This window comes from Peromyscus californicus, unplaced genomic scaffold, assembly GCF_007827085.1.
Source record: "Peromyscus californicus insignis strain IS unplaced genomic scaffold, ASM782708v3 Scaffold_12__1_contigs__length_115047231, whole genome shotgun sequence".
Classification (NCBI taxonomy): Eukaryota; Metazoa; Chordata; class Mammalia; order Rodentia; family Cricetidae; genus Peromyscus; species Peromyscus californicus.
Window position 1 is genome coordinate 46,843,941 of NW_026294413.1, and position 20,594 is coordinate 46,864,534.

A 20,594-nucleotide genomic window follows, 5' to 3' on the forward strand; every position below is an offset into this window, starting at 1 on the left:
GAATTAATCTGCCCCAATATGCAGCTACACCACTCTTGGGCATAAACCCACAGGACTCTAATCCTACTACACAAACACTTGCTCATCCATGTTCAGTACTGCTGTATCCATAATAGCCAGAAACTGCAAACAGCTTAGATGCCCATAAAATAATGAATGGATAATGAAAATGTGGGACAATGAGATATTAATACATTATTTATAAGACTATAAAACAAAAGAAATTAGGAATTTTGCAGGTAAATGGATGGAGCCAAAAAAATAAAACAAAACAAAACAAAACAAGAATCATCTTGACTAAGGTAATTCAGCACCCTCTCCCCCTGCCAAAAAATAAAAGAAATACTATTTATATGTTTTCTCTTGTATGTGGGTGCTAGCTTTTAAGCCTTCAACATGTGTTCTACAATTAGTATAACCACGGAGGTTAGCTACTGACTAGGGGGACTAGGGGGAAGGGAAGGATATCCCAAGGGGAGGGAAAGAGAATTTATTATTAAGGAAAGGTGTGGCAGGGTTGGTAGCTGGAGGAGGATTAAATGGGGAGAGGTATGGAAGAGATGGGAAATGGAGGGAATCGGGGAGGGACAACTAATATCAAAGGCCATCTGAGGGTTAACATGGAAACATGCTACCAAAGAAGCATCCTAAAATATATATATATGGCTTGAGAGATGGTGCAGTGGTTAAGAGCACTGGCTGTTCTTCCAGGGGACCTGGGTTCAATTCCCAGCACCCGCTTGGCAGCTCGAAGCTGTCTGGAGCTCCAGTTCCAGGGAATCTGACACTCTCACACAGACATTCATGCAGACAAAAAAAACCAATGCACATAAAGAGAAAAAAAATTATTTAAAATAATAATAACATCAACAACCCCCATCCCCCCCAAAATGTAATGTTTGAGGCCAGCCTGTGCTACAATGAGACTATGTCTCAAACAAGGCAAAACAGAACAACAACAACAACAACAACAACAACAATATATATATATATGAAAGAAATAAAATGGAAGCTTCAAATAATGGGGGAGACAGTGCCCCAACTAGATATCTTCTGTCACCAAGTGAAACCTCTAGTGCCATCAATTAGCTGAGCCAAAAGGACTTCAGAGAAACCCCCAACCATCTCAGGCTACTGCCTAGGCCATTGGTTGGCCCCCACAAGCTTATAGTGAGACCCTATCCCTAAAGACAACATTACACACCGTGTTGTAACAGAGAACACAGAGAGGTCCAGCTGGTGCCTACACAGAGGCTTCACCTCTACTAACTAGTACTAGCTCATGGTACTAGAAGGTACGCTGCACGCTACCAGGGGAGAAGGGTGATCCTCACCCCAGTTCCAAACCATGTGTGAGAGCTACCGTGTTGTAACAGTGACACACATGTGGGAGTAACCAACCACTCTCTGATTGGGTTGAAGGCCAACTCTGTGAGCTGGAATTCACACATGAAACAGCTAGGGTGGCCACGGGGCTAGGGGAAACCAAACACCACTGCTCAGCTAAAGGAACATAGCAATAAAATGACTTCTAATAATGTTCTGCTGTACCTACAGATCGGTACCTTGCTTAGCTATCATCAGAGAAGCTGCTTCTTGCAGGAAATGGGAACTAACACAGAGACCCACAACAGGACAGTGTGCAGAGAGTGAGAAATATCGGAGCACTCAGTCCTAAATGGGATGTCTTGATCAAACCCTCCCCTCAGGGCTCAGGAACCTAGGTGGCAGAGGAGGCAGACATGGTAAGAGCCAGAGGGAACAGATGGCACCAAAGAAACGATGTCTTTCCACCACAACAGGACTGACACACATATCAACTCACTGTGACAGCATGCACAGGGCCTGCACAGTTTCAAGCCAGCTGGGACCCAGTGCTGAGAGAGGGAAGTTCACATGGGTTCCCAAGTCTAACCAAGAACTGTCTCCAGTTGTTACCTGTTTGCCAAGGAAACATTAGTTTTCTTCAATGGAGTCTCACAGGGCACGTAAGCCACACTTCAGGATGGGTCCTATGCCTACCAGTAGATGTCAACACTAAATAAGCTCAATGCTGTTTTTGTAGACTTTGATCTCATATGGCTTTGTTTGGACAATTTTTTTCTCAGTGGTCTTTTTCTTATATGCCTTGGCTTTCAAATTTGTGGGGTGTGTGTGTGTTTCTAGAGTTTTTTGTTGGTTCATTTGTTTTTAAAAAGAGAAAGAAGGGATGTGGAGTTGGATGGATGGGCAAGAGGTCCAGCTGGTGCCTACACAGAGGCTTCACCTCTACTAACTAGTACTAGCTCATGGTACTAGAAGGTGTGCTGAATGCTACCAGGGGAGAAGGAGAGTCTGGGAGGACTTAAAAGAGCAAAAAACGTATGCTCAGAATATATCATATGAAAATATGTTTTCAATAAAAAAAGATGGAAGGACAAAAACCTTCAAATGATGCCGGGTTGTGGCAACACTTCAGTTTACTATTTGCTCTCCATAACTGATGGAGAACAAATTTTTGTTAAGTCCCCCAGTTTGTGGCAATTTATTTTGGCAGCCTTAGTACACTTAACAGGGGCTATTAAGAAGGAAATCTGCATTGGTTACATGGTCTGTTCTGTAAAGATCCATAAACTTTCATTCAAATGGCTTAAAAACAACTGTCTAGGCCAGTGAGATGCTTTCAGTCAACCCTGAGAGCCAGCATTTGATCCCTGAGATTCACACAGCAGAAGAGAACGGACTCAAGAAAGTTATCATCTGATTGCCACATGCATGAGCTCTCTTGCTCTCTCTCTCTCTCTCTCTCTCTCTCTCTCTCTCTCTCTCTCTCTCTCTCTCTCTCACACACACACACACACACACACACACACACACACACACACCACACACACACACACACACACATACATATACACACACATCACACACACCACATATACACACACACTCACAAACACATATACCCACACACCACACACATCACACACACACTCACAAAATAAATACAAATTTTTAAAAATTGGACACAGCTCTTAAAATTTCTACTCATCTCATAAGATTTACAAAAGAGTGTAAGGATATATCTAGGGACTTCCCAAGGGTTTTTCTTAACAGTCAAGCCCCCAAAATGCTGTTCTATGACATAGAGTCAAATAATTAAAAGCAGAGAGGTGGAGTGGATGCTCTTAGCCTATTTACACTTGGCATCTAATCAACTCGCCTTTTCTACTCCCTTTGTAAGTCCTAAGTGGTTAATTCCCATTATGTGCCTAATGATCATGGTTAAGAAATTACTCTCAGGTGAGTCGGCCTACCAATTGAACTACATAACCATACCATAAATTATCTGTTCTCAAACCTGTTCATGCCAGCTATACTTGATACTATGCTTTTATTACTTAATTAAATATTATGCAAACCAATTATATGGTATAGAAATAAAGTGTTTGTTTCTCTGAAGTCTGTGTTTAATAATTTCAAAAGACATAGTAAAGGGTGTGAGATAACTATAAAAGAATGAGTTTGCATTCAGATTGCTTCAAGAGTGCCTTTAAATTATTCTCCTCTTAAAGAAACAGAAATGGGGAATCTTTTATGTTTAAGGGTAGCTGTGTGCTTTATGCAAGAGATGTAATACAGAAAAATAAGTTGATCATGTGCAAAAAGACTGGACTTTCTCAATTGATTGACAAATGAGCATGCAGGTAGATTAAAATAAGTTTACAATACTATACTACACTTTTCCACAATTCTCTGGCTTAGCTTTGTTTTCTTGTGAAAAGCTTACATAGACATAACCTACATACCATAATTTTCATTCTTATAAAATGGACAATTCAGTGTTTAACAAGCCTTTTCAAACTTTTAAAACTTTCACAGTTTTATCAGACTGTGCCTAGGAGAGGACTTCCTGTATACGAAAATCCTAAGGAAGCTATTCTGCATCGTGAGACAACCATGCCTCCAGAAAGGTTATGTTTAAGCTTGAAGAGTATTGAGCAACGGGCAGCAGTTACGCTCGCTCACAAAAGAGTGTTCAGAGTACAACAAACAGCAAGTGTAAAGAATGTCGTCATGTGGCCTAGGAAAAAACAGCCTTTACTTGGATGGCTTGAGAATAAGGCAGTTCTTTTTCAAAATGAATTATGCATCTGAATCATCTGTAAGATGAAAACAGAAAAGCAGAACAAAACATGCCCAGGCCTGACTCCTAGAGACTCTGATTCACTGCGCAACGGGTGTGTGGGGTACCTCCATCCTGGTTATTTTTTAAGTTCTACTTGTTCAGATGGGCAACCGGGATTGAGAAGTTCAGGAGCAGCGTGAGAAAGGAGTCAGAGTATTAAGAAATGGGGCTCAGACAGACCAGATGGTGAAGGAAATGGTATGCAAATACAATGAACAACTTCCCTATTTTGAAAGTTTTGTTTGTTACTGCCAGTGGTGTTGGATAAAAGAATCTGAACTCTCACCATTGTGCACGGAAAACAAGGGAACATGTTCTAAACCTGCTTTGTAAATACCATTTTGCTTCTTGACATAAAACAAGTTCATGCCAAGGCATGTACGTCTGACCAGATGTGTATCATCTACCACTCAGGCTTCCTAAAAGTGTCCAGTGAGTAAAAATACAGATGTGACCCCCCCACCCCAAAGTGGTCACATATAGTGGAGTGTGTCCTATGTGGGTTAGTTACCTTGGTCTCTAGTCAAGTCGAGGCCGGTGCACACTTACAAGAACTCTTCTAAACTCCCAGATACCCTAGAGTCTCCTCGTTCAGGAAAAACATGGTCAGCACCCACAGGAACACCAAGGCAGACAAAGGACCCTCCTCTCCTTCCTCCATATCCCAGTCTACAGAAAATAGGCCTTCTCTTACGTTCTCTTCTATGTGGAAGGTTAGCTATATTCCCATTTACAACGGTACTTGATTTCCATAAGTGTCGTTTCAAAATTACATTAAACCCTTGGAGGATAAAGGGTACTGAATTTTGATCTTATTACTACTCTAAGAATGAATGCATTCTGTCCTATTAGGGATATCCTAGGTTCCTTTTAGGACACAGTGAAGGGGGCTGGCCGTCAAGGATGTTGATCCCAAACGAAAGCACAGAATAAGCAGAAAGGGGGTGGGGGTGGGGGATGAGAATCAACTCACTTGTTTCTGGAAACTAAAAAAAAACTAAACAAAAAGTAAAAACAAAACCCCAAAAACCCAAACAAACAAACTCCGGACAAAATCCTCCGGCGTGCCCTCCCTGGACCGGGGATTGGAGGGCGCTAGGCGCTAACGTGACGGGGTGCTGACCACACTGCTGGGTCAGCACCTCCTCCGGCCGTCCCCGAGGGCCGCCGGGAAGCACGCTCGCTCTTCCGTTCCGCTCGCCGCCGCCGCCGCCGCCGCCGGGGACGCGCCCGCCCGCGGCCCTGCGAGCCTGGCGGCCTCGGCGCCCCCGCCTCGGGCGGCCTCCCCCAGCCTCCGGGGCGACGGCGACCGCTGACCCGGAACTGCTGAGCGGCGCGGGAATCCCCCGCCGGGGCCCCCTGCAGGCGTCTCCCGGGCGCCGCCCCGCGGCCGTGGCGGGAACAGCACGCCCGCGGGAACCCGAAGCCGCCTAGAGGCCGCGCGGCGCGGTGGGGCCGGCCGGCCGGCCGGACACCCGGACGGCGACTGCAGGCGACTGACTCCCCGTGCGATCGCCCAGGCTGCTGCAGCTCACACCCCAGCCCGCCGCCGCTGCCGCCGAGGAGAGCGCGGTGAGTCTGTCAGCCAGCCCCGGACGGACGGACGGACGCAGGGGCCGACCCCGCGGGGACCCGACAGGCTCCTCCGAGGTCGCCCTGCACAGCTGGCGGAAAGAATGAATGACGGCGCCAGTGCCCTGGGGCGCGGGGCGCGGGGCGCGCAGCGGGGGAAGGGGTCAGCAATGCTTGGGGTCGCCAGGAATTCAGGGGCCAGGGTCACCAGCGGGGCGCTGCAGCCGGGACTGGGAGGACTGGTAGGACGACGGGTCAAAGAATCAGCAAGCGGGCAGGAATGCCACCCCCCCCCCCCCCCGCATCCAAATGACAGTGGCTTTCGTGATCATCCCAAGTGTGGGGTACTGTGTAAATGTTGGGGAACGTCTGTCGTGTCGGTCAGCTTCTGTCTTAAAAAGTGAGATTTGTGGTGGCGCACGTCTTTAATCCCAGCCCTTGGGAGGCAGAGGCAGGTGGCTATCTGTGAGTTCGAGGCCAGCCTGGTCTACCCAGTGAGTGAATTCCAGGACAGCCAGGGCTACACAGAGAAAAACCACAAAACAAAAACGAGAGAGGTGGGGGGGGGGGGGGGGGGGGGGAGAGAGGGAGGGAGGAGAGAGAGAGAGAGAGAGAGAGAGAGAGAGAGAGAGAGAGAGAGAGAGAGAGAGAGAGAGAGAGAGAGAGAGAGAGATTGAGAGATTTGCTGGTGCTGCTCAACTTAACATCCTAAAGGTGAGGCCTCAGTGTTTCCTATGAGATATGATCTAATCTGATAGGCATGATGGGAATAATGATATAGTAGCAGTAGACTGACATCCTATAATTTAAAAGCAGGACTTGGTCTCTTTTCTGGGCCGGGCTCTGGATTTATTTAGGTTACTTTTTGTGCTAACACAATCACTTCCTTTTCTGTCTACCACAAATTTCTGTCGTATCTATAAGAAGACTGGTACAACTTATTGTTTATTTGTGATCATTTTTCTTACAGCTGATTTGGCACAGAGGTTTTCTTTGAGGAAAAGTGCGTGATTGAAGGATGGCAGAAGCAGTCTTGATTGATCTTTTCGGTTTAAAACTGAACTCACAGAAAAACTGCCATAAGACATTACTGAAGACATTGAATGGTATTCACTACCACCATGCCCCCAAGGCCAAGTTCCTTTGCATAATACGTTGCAGTAATGTCACCAAAGAAAGGGATGGTGAGCAAGATCTTGGTGACTTGGAAGCAGGAAATGGATTTTCACTTCTCACGAGAGAATTTGAGACCGTTAGTAAACCCAGTGTGGCTGCCTGTTTGTATACAATTAAACAAAAAATTGATGAAAAAAATCTGAGCCACATCAAGGTGATTGTACCTGAGCACAGGAAAATGTTAATGAAGGCTTTTATTGATCACCTCTTCACTAAGGTTTATGATTTTGAGTTTGAAGATTTACAGGTAGCTTGGAGAGAGAACCTGTCAAAACCATCCCCTGAAGTTAACGTACCCACAACTCATCAACTAGAAGAAATCCAGAGTGAAATAGAAACATACTTGAGAAGCCTACCAGCTCTGAAAGGGGACTTAACTATCATCACATCTCCTCTGGTCCCAGGTATCTTCCACACGCTGTCCTTTGTACTGCAGTGAAAACCCAGACTTTCTTCAGAAGTTGCTCACTTCCTTTTTTTCTCTTTTCTGCTGACTCTTGTGAACTGCTCAGCTTTTGCAACATGGGGGTTTTATGACTTTGTGGGTCAGGTGCATCAAGGGATGACTTCATCAGAGCCATTCCAAACAAACAAGTTGGCTCCATGCAAATTCAGCTTTAAGGCAAATCTCCCAATCCTCCTTTAAAAACAAACAAACAAGCAAACAAAAAAACAAAAACAAAAAAGACCCACTTCTGTCCTGGAAAATTTTTACATAGAAATGCTGAAACCTCAACCCTCTGGGCATTTGGCAGAGGGTGAAATTTCAAAATAAAATCTATCTTCCTTGGATAAGTAGTTTTATCATGAGCTACAAGCTGTTATGTGTAATAGACAGATGAAACAAAAGCACCCTTCAAGAGCAGCAGTCACGGGGTAACAGCGGTGTGTAACAACACATGGGGGTGCCAAGTGCTGCCCGAATTAGAAACCAGAGAAACAATTGCAGGTTGGAGTGATCAGGGAGGGTCTGATGGAGAGACTGTCTTTTGTATGCTTTATTGTCTTTTGCAGAACATCTCTTTACTCTTTACCGCTTAACTTCAACAGATGTCTTCATACATGGATTTACTACAAGAACAGGTGGCATATCTTATATACCAACTCTTAGCTCCCTCAATCTTTTCAGTAGTTCCAAACGGAGAGATCCCAAAGTAGTTGTTCAAGAAAATCTTCGTAGGTTGGCGAAGGCTGCAGGATTTAATGCAGAGAAATTTTACCGAATAAAGGTAAATCTTTGTTATATATTTTGCTTTTCCAAAATACTGGCACTTTTCACTCTGTCAATAACTATATGACCTTTAAGCTACTTAATTTTTGTTTCTGGTGCTTCATCTAAAATTTTAGGATAATACTGTAATTAGTTTTCTCTACTTTATACATTATAGCCTAAAGATCAAATATTAATATGTGTGTGCTCACAGGCATATATGGATGTATATATGTATCTCATCTAGAACTCAGTTCTAGAAGTATAGTTACTTTCGAGTGAATATACAACCACTACTGACCTATCAATATAGAAGAAAGTTCCCTGAATGAACAGAAAAAATGTTTGGGCTATTAGTTTTTAAGTGAAGACCCAGGAGAACTAAGGTCCTAAGTGAGGGAAAACAATCTGATAAAGAATTCTAGATTTACTTGAGTCTAAGAAAAGGGAAGAAGAAAATCACTGGTACTTTCACTTTTCTGCAAAGAAAGTGAAACTTGCCTTTTGTGAGAAGTACTCAAAATAGAGATTTACTCATCTCTAATGGGGGATGTTCATGACTTTTGAGTCTGCTTTCCTGTGAGCAGCATCTGCAGAGATGTTATAGTTTGTATTTTATGATTCATAAAAGTGGATAATCATAGCATGATTATCTAATTTTCTGCCCAAATGAGTACTTTTAGAAAAGCCCAAGTATAAGAAGTTTTGTTTTTAAAACATTTTGTTCTGTGTTTTGTGTTAGACTGATCACGCCAATGGAGTGTGGGTGATGGGGAAGAAGGAGCCTGAATCTTACGATGGGATAATCACCAACCAGAGGGGAGTCACAATCACAGCCCTGGGCGCTGACTGTATACCTATCATCTTCGCAGATCCTGCCAAGAAAGCATGTGGGGTTGCTCACTCTGGTAGGTGGATTTAACAAACCATTTCAGATTTTGTTAGTTTGCAGTACGAGGTATTTTGTAATTATTTTCTGATGGGCATAGAAAGCTGTTCATTGTATTGCTTTGTGATAGGATGAGGCCTGTGTACTCTTACTATAGAAACAGATATAAAGAGTAGACAAGTCAAATTAGATGAATCAGAGTAGTATTCCCTAAGTAGGTGGTATTTAGTGATATTCGGGGATCTGTAGGTTTTAAGTCTGTCAGTATTTCTAAGCAAGGATATGCTATTAACATATGGCGCAAGATAATCCTGCATACAGATTGAATTATCTTTAGACCTTGAAGTTTTTAATGTGCATAATAATCATAGTCTTTGCAATAACCAAAGGCCAGCCCTTTATGCTCTTCTAAACACTCTAGGGTGTGGCTGCCTCTGGCTGAGAATCCTTGAAGTCTAGGTAGCAGGGTGGGAATGTTAGGCATGCTATAGAAAAGAGTTCACAGAGAAAAGAGCATGAAGAAAGGCAGTGAGACTGAAAACAAGACAAAACAAGAAACAAGACATGCTTTGTCTATGCCCGTGAATGGAAAGCCGCATTTAGTTCAACTAACTAACTGTATTAAACCGTGACTATTAGCTAAAGATGATTAAAAATTGCTTTCAAAGGCTAGATTGTGTCAAACATACAGATTTCTTTCCTGAAGGAATTCTGAGATAATATTTAGATTATTCTATGTGTATTATCCTGTGTAAAATGAGACACGATCTTTTGAATTTCATCTTACTTATATGTTTATGACACTTTTTAGAATACACAGAATCAAGTGGCACAATTTTCTTTTGACCTAGCTAAAGCAACAGAGTTGGATGAGAGGTCAGGTTCACTATATGACATTGTCAAAAGTAGTTTAAAATTTGAATCTGAACTCAAAAGAAGTATTATATGTTAGATTTTGAAACATTTATTCTGAAAATATCCAAGATTTAGTCAAAATGAAGCTGTAACTGTGAACTTCAAATCATTGCTAAATAAGGCATGAAATACAATACAGTTGAATACATTATCTACTTACCAGGTATCAGTTAGTCTAAACTCCATCTATGGGACTAAGTTCATAAAAATTAAATTTTATTTAATTAAAATAAATGATTTATTGATTATTAATTATTTATTGAATTTAAATAAATTAAAATTATTTTAAATTAGCTGTGTATATATGAATATGTTGGTGCTGGTGAGAAGATAAAGGAAGGTTTCAGAGGAACGAAGGTATCCTTGTGTTGTAGAAAAGTCTTAACAGTCATCAAAGTATCTGTACTGAGTTGTTTTCTTCTGAAAATTACTGCCTACATTTCCAAAGGTGTCTCAGAATCATGATGTGAAAAATTTATCATGCTTTTCCTAAAGCCTTTTCTACCACAAAGCTTCCCTGTTTTTGTTATAGAGATCTTATCTACCAACTTAACAACCTAGTATTTTATTCTGGTCCTTTTTTTTGTTTTTGTTTTTTTGTTTTTTTCGAGACAGGGTTTCTCTGTGTAGCTTTGCGCCTTTCCTGGATCTCGAGCTGTAGACCAGGCTGGCCTCGAACTCACAGAGATCCGCCTGGCTCTGCCTCCCGAGTGCTGGGATTAAAGGCGTGTGCCACCACTGCCGGCTTCTGGTCCTCTTTTTACACTTACATATTCAATGAGTTTTCAATGGGCATTGAAACTCTTATTTAAATATTTATTACTTCCACTATCTCTTCCTTTTATCTAAAAAAAAAAAAATAAAAAAAATAAAAAGATCTCTCCCCAGTGTTTAGTTTTAGAAGGATGGGTCTATGGAGTGGTGAGAAAAAGAGTGAGGAGACTCCTTATTGTCCAGCTAAGTCAACTGAGTTTGCGTCAGAATCAGCATGAAGGAATGGAGGGAAAACGTAATGCTCTTGGGTTTTACTTTAGGAAACTGAAGGGAAGCAGGAGTGAAGAGAGGGACTTAATCTTAGAACTCACCAGGGAATCCAGAGACAATGAAGAGATAGTAGAAAACTGTACAAAGAGATGGTTAGTTGGAAAGATGAGTTTTAGTGTGGAAAGTGGAGAGTTAACAAGACTCGAAGGCAATATCAAGAGAAGTTAAAGAAGCGTGAGATAATTAGAAGTCCCATGTTTGTAAGGTGGAAACAATATTATTAAGATGCAAATATCACCCAAAGTCATCTACTGATTTGGTACAATCCTAGCAAACCCCTAATTGCATTTTTACAGGAAAAAAAAAAATCCATCCTCAATTACATATGTAACCTCAAGGGACTCTGGATAGTCACAACAATCTTGTAAAAGAAGATTCAGAGTTGGACATTTCACAATTTCTAATTCTAGAACTCATTTCAAAGCTATGATATTGAAAACAATACAACACTAGTATTAAAAATAACAGACTCGATAATTAATAGGAGTTTCTTTTGAAAAATGGTATTGATGTTTAGTCTCCATAGGAATAATGCCCTTTCAGCCTTTTCTCCCTCTCTTTCCTATTAACTAGAGTAATGAAACAAATAAAATGTAACATTTAAGCCAATTAAAGTGTCCAGCTCTCTATTAACATTTGCAGTGTTCATTTTCTAGAGTTCTTTCATCTTGCAAATTTGAAAATATATATAAACCAACAAAATAGAATAGAGAGCCCACAAGTTACAAATAAACCCTGAACTATGGTTGAAAGCTTTTCAATGAAGATGTCAAACTGGCTGTCCAATGAGGAAAGAATGATATCTTCAACCAGTGGAGCTGGGGAAAGCAGACACCCACAAGCAAAAGAATGATTCTGACCCTTACCATAACAGTATTAAAAAGTTAGGTCAGAATGGATCAATGACTTAAATTGTAAGAAAATTATAAAACTCTTAGGAATGAAAAAATGAAAAAGAACCAGCAGTGTAAGTATTCATGCCTTTGGATTAGGCAAAATAGTTTTTAGGTATTCAAGAAGGAAAAAAAACAAATTTAAAGACAGGTAAATTGAACTTTATTAAAATTTAAAATGCTGTGCATCAAAGGATAATCAATGGAGTAGAAAGGAAACCCACACAATGGCACGAAGTATTTGCAAACCATTATATCTAATAAGGGGTTAATTGTTAAAACAACACCTGCAATTCTACAATAAAACAATGGCTGGGTTTGAGAATAGGTAAAGGGATTGGGGATTTAATTGCATTGGTAGAGTGCTTGCTTGGCATGGATGACCCTGTCTGTTCAATAGCATCATATATACCAGGTATGGTGGCATACACCTATAATCCTGGCACTCAAGAGGTAGAGGTAGGAAGATCAGAAATTAAGGAATGGGTTTTTTCCCTAAAAATGATTGGTAAACAGCTAAGAAGCATAAGAAAAGCTAATCAACATCATTCACGATTAAAGAAATGTAAGTCAAAACCAGAATCTCATCATGCATCCGTCAGAGAGGCTACTACTTAAGACATACAACAACTCTCAAGGACTGATGAGTATAAAAGATGTGAAAATTCGCACACACAAAATGATATTCTTGATATGGTGGCACTTTAATCCCAGCACTCGGGAGGCAGAGGCAGGTAGACTTCTGAGTTTGAGGCCAGCCTGATCTACAGAGGGGATTCCAGCTACACAGTGAGACCCTACTTCAAGTTTTAAAATAATGGTATGGCGATTCTTTAAAAAGTTTAAAATAGAATTGCCATATGACCTAGAATTCTAACTCTGGATCGATGTCCAAAAGAACTTGCTTCTCCATTGATAGCATCCTGACCCATAAGATTCATGAGGTAGAAGCAACCTAAGTGTACCGTGACAAATGAATAAGTAGAGACATGGATGAAACTTCTAGACCTTGATCCAATAAAGCAGTCACAGAAAGACAAGTTCAATATGAAACACCTCACATGGAGTATGTAGAGTATTTAAAATTCATAAACAAAAATGTGTAGGAATAGAGAAATGAGAAGTTACTTAGTTTCAAATTTGCAAGATGAAAGAATTCTAGAAATTGAACACTGCAAATGTTAATAGTGAGCTGGATACTTTAACTGGCATAAATTGTTACATTTTATGTGTTTCATTACTCTAGTTAATAGGAAAGAAAGGGAGAAAAGGCTGAAAGGACATTATTCCTATGGAGACTAAACATCAATACCATTTTTCAAAAGAAACTCCTATTAATTGTTGATTCTGTCAGGTGCTTTGTAAAGTGTGTCTAATGTAATGACAGTACTTGAATGGAGTCATTACCTTTGTGGTTCATCTCTTTGACCTGGGCTGTGAATACACAAACCACAGCTGTTCATTTTTCACTGAGACATAAAAGCAGTTGGAAGTCTACATTTTTAACTTCTCCTGTCTTCTTTTCTTCTCATTTACCAGGCTGGAAAGGTACCTTGTTGGGTGTAGCTATGGCTACTGTGAATGCTATGGTAGCAGAATATGGCTGTAATTTGGAAGACATTATTGTCATTCTGGGGCCTTCAGTAGGACCTTGCTGTTTTACTCTTCCCAGAGAATCAGCAACCTCATTTCATAATCTTCATCCTTCATGTGTGCGACAGTTTGACTCAATGAATCCCTACGTTGACATCCGAAAAGCTACCAGGTGTGTGATTTCAATGTGGTGCCGAAGTTTGGTTATGGCTTATTGTTTCTGAGATGAAAATTACTTTAGAGAACAGTAAGTAACTCCCCTAAACAATTCAGGTAGCAAATATTTAAGAAGCTAACGTGCACACATGGAAAACCCCATTTTAAACAAGGCATGTATTCTTACTTAATTTGTATCTAAGATAATATCATGATTGTTACAGTTTATTGATTTCGAAGTAAATTGCAAGTTGATCTCTCCAGAAAACTACTTAAATTTTGTGTAGAATAGCTGATATGTACTTTACTTCACAACTATTGCTAAGGTCAATTCTCTTAAGAAAAAGAAACTATAAGAAAGTTGATATTTTGTAAGTATTCTTATTGTCTAATTAACTAGAAAACATTTCTTATAAAATATTAGGTAATATAAGTATGTAACAACTTGTAAGTGTTTGTGGTCCTATGCATTTTGAATATATGAATGTGCTTCTTAATCTCTGTTGAAAATTGTCATTTCTACAGAAGAAAACTGATGTCTGATTTGAATTGTGTTTCTATTCCAGTCAGCAAAACCATACCCAGGCCCTGCCTCATTTAACACACGAGTAGAAAGGATTCAATCAATCACAATTGATTCTTAAATGTGACTAGTGAAATGTGTCACTAATTTTATTCATATTTTATATCAGAATATTTATGAAGGAAGTTTTCTGTGAAAAGTCTAGTGAATAGGGGAGAGAGAGAGAGAGAGAGAGAGAGAGAGAGAGAGAGAGAGAGAGAGAGAGAGAGAAAGAGAGAGAGGTAGATGATTAAAAGTATACCCTGTCTGAACCAAATGAGTTTTGTACACAAATGCTCTTCTTTCCAAACAAGCATACAATTCTCTCACACTATCCCAGAGCCAGCACAGGTCTGCAGGGCAGTGTGGATCACTGCACAGCTCATATTTGAACTTCGGTGATAAATGCTGATAGAATCTACCATTTCCTGACCAGCCCTGTTGCAGAGGAAATAGCAGCTTCCGTCATTCTGAGGGCTTTCCTGGAATGTGCTCACTCAAATAAACATGCCTTTTTCATGTTGCTGTCACTATCAGGAACATAAACTCTTGCTGTCTTTTGAAAAATCTTTATTCTAAGGATTCTTCTAGAACGAGGAGGAATTCTTCCACAGAATATTCAAGACCAGAAGGGAGATCTTGACTTCTGCACATCCTGCCATCCTGATAAGTTTTTCTCCCATGTTCGCGATGGCCTTAACTTCGGGACACAGACTGGCTTCATATCCATCAGAGAATGAGGTACACAGCCTCCTCTGTGGTGTCTCTCTTCAGTCTCTTTCCATATGCCCGCCCCCCATCTCCTCTACCCCTCCCCCATCCAGCCTGTCCCTGCCTTCATTGAGAAAATAATTAAATTTAACAATATTCCTTCTTCCCTGTAAGAATAATCAAGTTTTGATTTATAAGTGGCAAAATGGTATAGAAAAGATTCATCAATGTACTCTATAGTGAAGAATATTCATTTCTTTCCCTGGTTCATGAAGAATAACTAGGTAGGCTTATGTTAAAAGTTTTAAAGTAGCCGGGCGGTGGTGGCGCACGCCTTTAATCCCAGCACTCGGGAGGCAGAGCCAGGCGGATCTCTGTGAGTTCGAGGCCAGCCTGGTCTCCAAAGCGAGTACCAGGAAAGGCGCAAAGCTACACAGAGAAACCCTGTCTCGAAAAACCAAAAAAAAAAAAAAAAAAAAAAAAAGTTTTAAAGTAATTTAGTCTTTTTTAAAAAATCCTATATAAGTAAGTCTTTATCTCTGATGTGAACTTGATCTATACATTTTCTATTATAACATCTTTATACCTTTCATTATTTTTGTTTTATGAAAAAATGGATTAATATTGTAAAAATGGCCATACTACCAAAAGCAATCTACAGATTGAATGTGATCCCCACCAAAATTCCAACACAATTCTTCACAGATTTTGAGAAGACAATTTTTACTTCATATGGAAATACACAAAAAAGAAAAAGAAAAAGAAGCAATATAGTTAAAACAATTCTGAATAATAAAATACTGCAGGAGGTATCACCATTCTAGATTTCAAGTTATACTACAAAGCTACAGTAATAAAAACAGCATAGTATTGATATAAAAACAGACAGGTTGATCAGTGGAATAGAACTGAAGACCCAGACATAAATCCACACACCCATGGACATCTGATTTTTTTATAACGAGGCTAGAAATACACAGTGGAAAAAAGACAGCATCTTCAACAAACGGTGCTGATCAAACTGGATGCCTGCATGTAGAAGAATCCAAATAGATCCATATTTATCATGCTACACAAAAATTAACTACAAATGGATCAAAGACCTCGACATAAAGCCAGGTACACAGAACCTAATAGAAGAGAAAGTGGAGAACAGACTTGACTGCATTGGCACAGGAGACGACTTCCTGAACAGAACACAATTAGCAAGGCACTGAGAGCAATGATGATTAATGGGCCTTCATGAAACTGAAAAACTTCTGCATGGCAAAGGAGGCTGTCCTACAGAATGGGAAAAAAATTTCACCAACTCCACATCCAATAGAGGACTCATATCCAAAATATATAAAGAACTCAAGAAATTTGATTTCAAAGCACCAAATAATGCAATTAAAAATGGGGTACAGATCTAAACAGAATTCTCAAAAGATGAAACTCAAATGGCTGAGAGACATTTAAAGAAATATTAAATCCTTAGTCATCATGGAAATGCAAATCAGAACTACTTTGAGATTCCATATTACACCTGCCAGAATGGCTGAGATCTATAACACAAGTGACAGCTCATGCTGGCAAGGATGCGGAGCAAGGGGAACACTCCTCTATTGCTGGTGAGAGTGTAAACTTGTACAGCCACTGTGGTAATCAATATGGTGGTTCTTCAGAAAGATGGTAATTGATCTACCTCAAGATCCAGCTATACTATTCTTGGGCATATCCCAAAGGATGCTTCATTCCACCACAAGGACCCTTGCACAACCATGTTTATTGCTGCTCTATTCACAATAGCCAGAAATTGGAAACAACCTATATGTCCCTCAACAGAAAAATGGATAAAGAAAATTTATACAGTGAGGTATTACTCAGCCAATTAAAAAATGACATCCTGAAATTTGCTGGCAAATGGATGGAACTAGGGAAAAATAATCCTGAGTGAGGTACCCTAGGCTCAGAAAGATAAATATGGTATGTATTTGCTTATATGTGTATATTATCTGTGAAGGCGATGATAAATAACCAAGCTACAATCCATAGAACTACAGAGAGTAGGTAGAGAGTAAGGGACTAGAGGGAACAGATAGATCTTGTTACAAAAGAGAAATAGAATAGATAGCTATGGATTGGAGGGGTGGAATGTGAGGATCAAGGGGGAAAAGAGAGGAGAGGGGGATTGAGGGGGAGGATACAGGAAGAGACAGCTAAATTAGGGGGCATTTGAGGGGTAATATGGAAACCTAATACAGTAGAAACTTAATAAAATATGTACATATATGAAGGCAACCTAAATGAAACCACCAAATAATGGAAGAGATGGAGTCCTAGCTGGCCATCTTTTGTCAAATGAAGCTTCCAGTACTGGGATTTGGTTACATCTAATTAACTTGCTGGCCAAAGGGGCCCCACAGGAATCTCCAAACAACCCAGACTGTTGCCAAGATTATAGGTTGCTCTCCACAAACTGACAGCAAGGTCCCATTGTTGAAGACAACACGTACACAACTCATTAAACATGGAGATGTTGAGTCAGCGCCTACATACCAGCCTTCACTTCTGTGTTCCAGCATCTTTGGTACAGGAACATACCCTGCATGCTCTCAAAAGGAAACATAAGCACCAAGACAGCCTCAAACCCTTTATTTACAATGGTATACTGCCTACAAGATATGCTAGTGCAATCAGTGGTGACATGAAGCCTGTGGGAGTAATCAACCATTATCTGATTTGACCTAAGGCACACTCCACAAAATGGAACCCATACCTGGCACTGGGTGACCAAGAACCTGATACTAGGGGACTGGAGAGATGACTCAGTGGTTAAGAGCACCGACTGCTCTTCCAGAGGTCCTGAGTTCAATTCCCAGCAACCACATGGTGGCTCACAACAGTCTGTAATGAGATCTGGTGCCCTCTTCTGGCCTGCAGGGACACATGCAGGCAGAATACTGTATACATAATACATAAATAAATCTTTAAAAAAAAAAAAAGAACCTGATACTATATAGCCCAAGGACCTACAGTAAAACCAAATAATACTGATCTAAAAAAAGAAAAAAAATGTAGTGATAAAATGACGACTCCTAATGATATTCAGCTATACTCACAGATTAGTGCCTTGTTCAACTATTATCAGAGAAACGTCCTTCTGCAGCAGATGGGATCAATTGTAGAGACACATAGCCAGACATTACACAGAATGAGAGGTGTTGGAACACACAACCCTAAATGGGATGTCTCTATCAAAACCCTCCCCAACCTTAGGGAACCCCAGGGAAAAGGAGGTGGAAAGAATATAAAAGCCAGAGAAGATGGAAAACTCCAAGAAAACAAGGCCCTCTAAATCAACATGAGCAAAGCTCATATGAACTTAGAGACTGAAGCAGCATGAAAGGACCTGCATGGGTCTGCACCGTGTTTTCTGCACGTATATTATGGCTTTTAGTTTAGTGTTTTTATGGGATTCCTGAGCATGTAAACAAGTGAGTCTATTACTCTTGTGCTCTTTTCCTTCTGTTAGTCTGTTCTTGTCTAACTTTGATGTGATAGTTTTTGTTTCATCTTAGTATATTTTATTTTGTTGTATTAAAAAGTGAATGAATGAATGAATGAATGAATGAATGAATGAATGAATGAAAACCTAGCCACTAGGGTAAAGGTTAACAACTGAATTGCCACTTTTACCTGCTGGGAGAGGGAAAATTAATTTTCCCCAATGGAGTGGCACTGGGTATATCAACCATTCCAGGACAGGCCTCATATTCAGGAGTAGTTGACCAACATATAATTGGAATCCATAGTTTTGTGTGTGTGTGCTTTTATTTGGTTACAATTTGTTAGGAGTTTTTTGTTTGTTTGTTTTTCTTTTTGGATGTGTTTTTTTTTTCTTGGTTTTGGGGGGTTTGATGTTATATTGAGTTTTTGTTCCTTTTATGAGAAAGAACTTCGATTTGGGTGTGTAGGAAGGGAAAGATTATCTGAAAGGACTTGGGGGAGAGGAAGAATATGATCAAAATATATTTCAAATTGTTTTAAGTAATGAAAAATATAATAAAATTTGCATAAAGATTTTAACTTATAGAATAAGAAATCTACATATATATCAACTAACTTTCCAACGCCAAATATCACGCATGCTAGTGCCCATGCTGTGGTACATGTGTGGAGGCAGAGGACAACTTTCAGGAGTTTGTCTCTTCTACTACTCTATGGCTTTCAGAGATCCAGCTTAGGTTGTTAAGGATGATGGCATCATCAATCTGACTCAGTAAATCTTTGATGTTGTGTAGAGCGTGCGATATCTGTGTCATCCAGTCAACTCTGCCACTGTAGAGCAAAAGCAGATGCTGGCAACACAGAAGAGAATGTGTTGATGCTCCCATTAATGCCGTGTATGACAAGGAGGGCCTTCTAGACTTCTATAAAACAATTGTATGACAATGATTGAGGACTGACCCTCTAGCACACACCCAGTTTTCTGTACAGTTTAACTCAATTCGTCTATCCTTCACTCTTCACACCATCTTTAGTTTTTAATGTACTTTATGGTTCCTACCTTGATATTCTAAGAACACTAGTGAGGCACTCATGTTTTATCTCTGTCTATTTTACAGGTTCTTGACTGGAATTTTGCATCGCTGTTTCCCGAATCCTTCCACACTGCTTGTCAAAGAAACTTTTGTAAACCAAGAGGATCACAAACGATAATTCATCATTAGGGTATACTTTCACTGTTACCCACAGCCAGATGATCTTGGTTTAATTCCTATGACAACTGAGGAGAGAATCAATGTGATGTTATTCCTCAAGTTAGTTCTCTGTATTTATCTATAAATCAAGACCAGGTCTGTTTAGTTCAGTATTTGTTGGATGCCAACTTTTTTTTAGGGATGAGGCTTAGCACAGTGAATCAAAATAAAGGCAACTTTTCCATTAGAGTCAAATGCAGTAGGAGAGATAAACACTTCCTTCTGAATATATTTTTTAATTGCCTTACGAAAGATTAGATTTCATTATGGCATTTTCAAACATCATGTTCTTGCTGATCCTTCCCTCCCCCTCTCCCCGTGTCCCCTTCCACTCCCAGTAGCCCTTCTTTCATGTCAGTGTGTTCTATTACCCCCTTTCCTGCTCAACCCTCTTTTCCCCTTATCTTCCCTTTCTAGATCCAACACCTATAACCACACTTACACCTACATATATACATATATGTGTATATACATGTATGTGTATGTAAGCATAAACATTAAAGGCTAGGATTCATATATGAGAGAGAACACACAATGTTTGTTATTCTGAGTCTGGATTATTTTGTTCAGCATAATAGTTCTAGATCCATCAATTTTCCTATAAATTTGATAATTTCATTGTGGCTAAATAAAATATTGTATGTACTGTATTTTTGTTACCCATTCATTTGTTGATGAATATCTAGGCTAATTTCAATTCCTTGCTGTTGTGACTAGAACAGCAATAAATGTGCGTCTTGAAGTATATTTGTGGCAGGATATGGAGTCTTGGGTATATGTGCAGAAGCAGAATAGTTGGGTCATAAGGCTATTCTGTTTTTGTTTGTTTTTAAAAATATATTATTTTCAGAATTTAATTCATGTATACAGTGAAATATGATCGTAACAATCCTTCATTTCCCCTTCAGCTCTTCCTCAGATGAGTTTCCCAACATGTCCCCTTCCCAGCTTCATGTCCTCACT

At 40.1% G+C, this 20,594-nt stretch overlaps 2 protein-coding genes across 9 annotated transcripts in view; one reads left to right on the plus strand and one right to left on the minus strand.

Moving 5' to 3' along the window:
- The window catches only part of Ccdc122 (coiled-coil domain containing 122), a 54,720-nt gene extending 49,317 nt beyond the window's left edge, over window positions 1–5,403 (minus strand). For 4 of the 8 annotated variants that reach the window (XM_052732694.1, XM_052732696.1, XM_052732698.1 and 1 more), the window contains exon 1: window positions 4,680–5,126. The gene's annotated coding sequence lies outside the window, so the exon portion shown is untranslated. The other 4 variants (XM_052732695.1, XM_052732700.1, XM_052732699.1 and 1 more) reach the window with 2 other exon arrangements.
- Window positions 5,404–5,609: 206 nt separating this feature from the next.
- Window positions 5,610–20,281, plus strand: Lacc1 (laccase domain containing 1). The gene is made up of 7 exons (XM_052732692.1): window positions 5,610–5,740; window positions 6,711–7,320; window positions 7,967–8,145; window positions 8,869–9,034; window positions 13,407–13,632; window positions 14,759–14,919; window positions 19,497–20,281. The coding sequence occupies exons 2-6, from the start codon at window positions 6,759–6,761 to the stop codon at window positions 14,916–14,918; spliced, it is 1,293 nt and encodes a 430-aa protein (XP_052588652.1). The 5' UTR covers window positions 5,610–5,740; window positions 6,711–6,758; the 3' UTR covers window position 14,919; window positions 19,497–20,281.
- The last annotated feature ends 313 nt before the right edge of the window (window positions 20,282–20,594 follow it).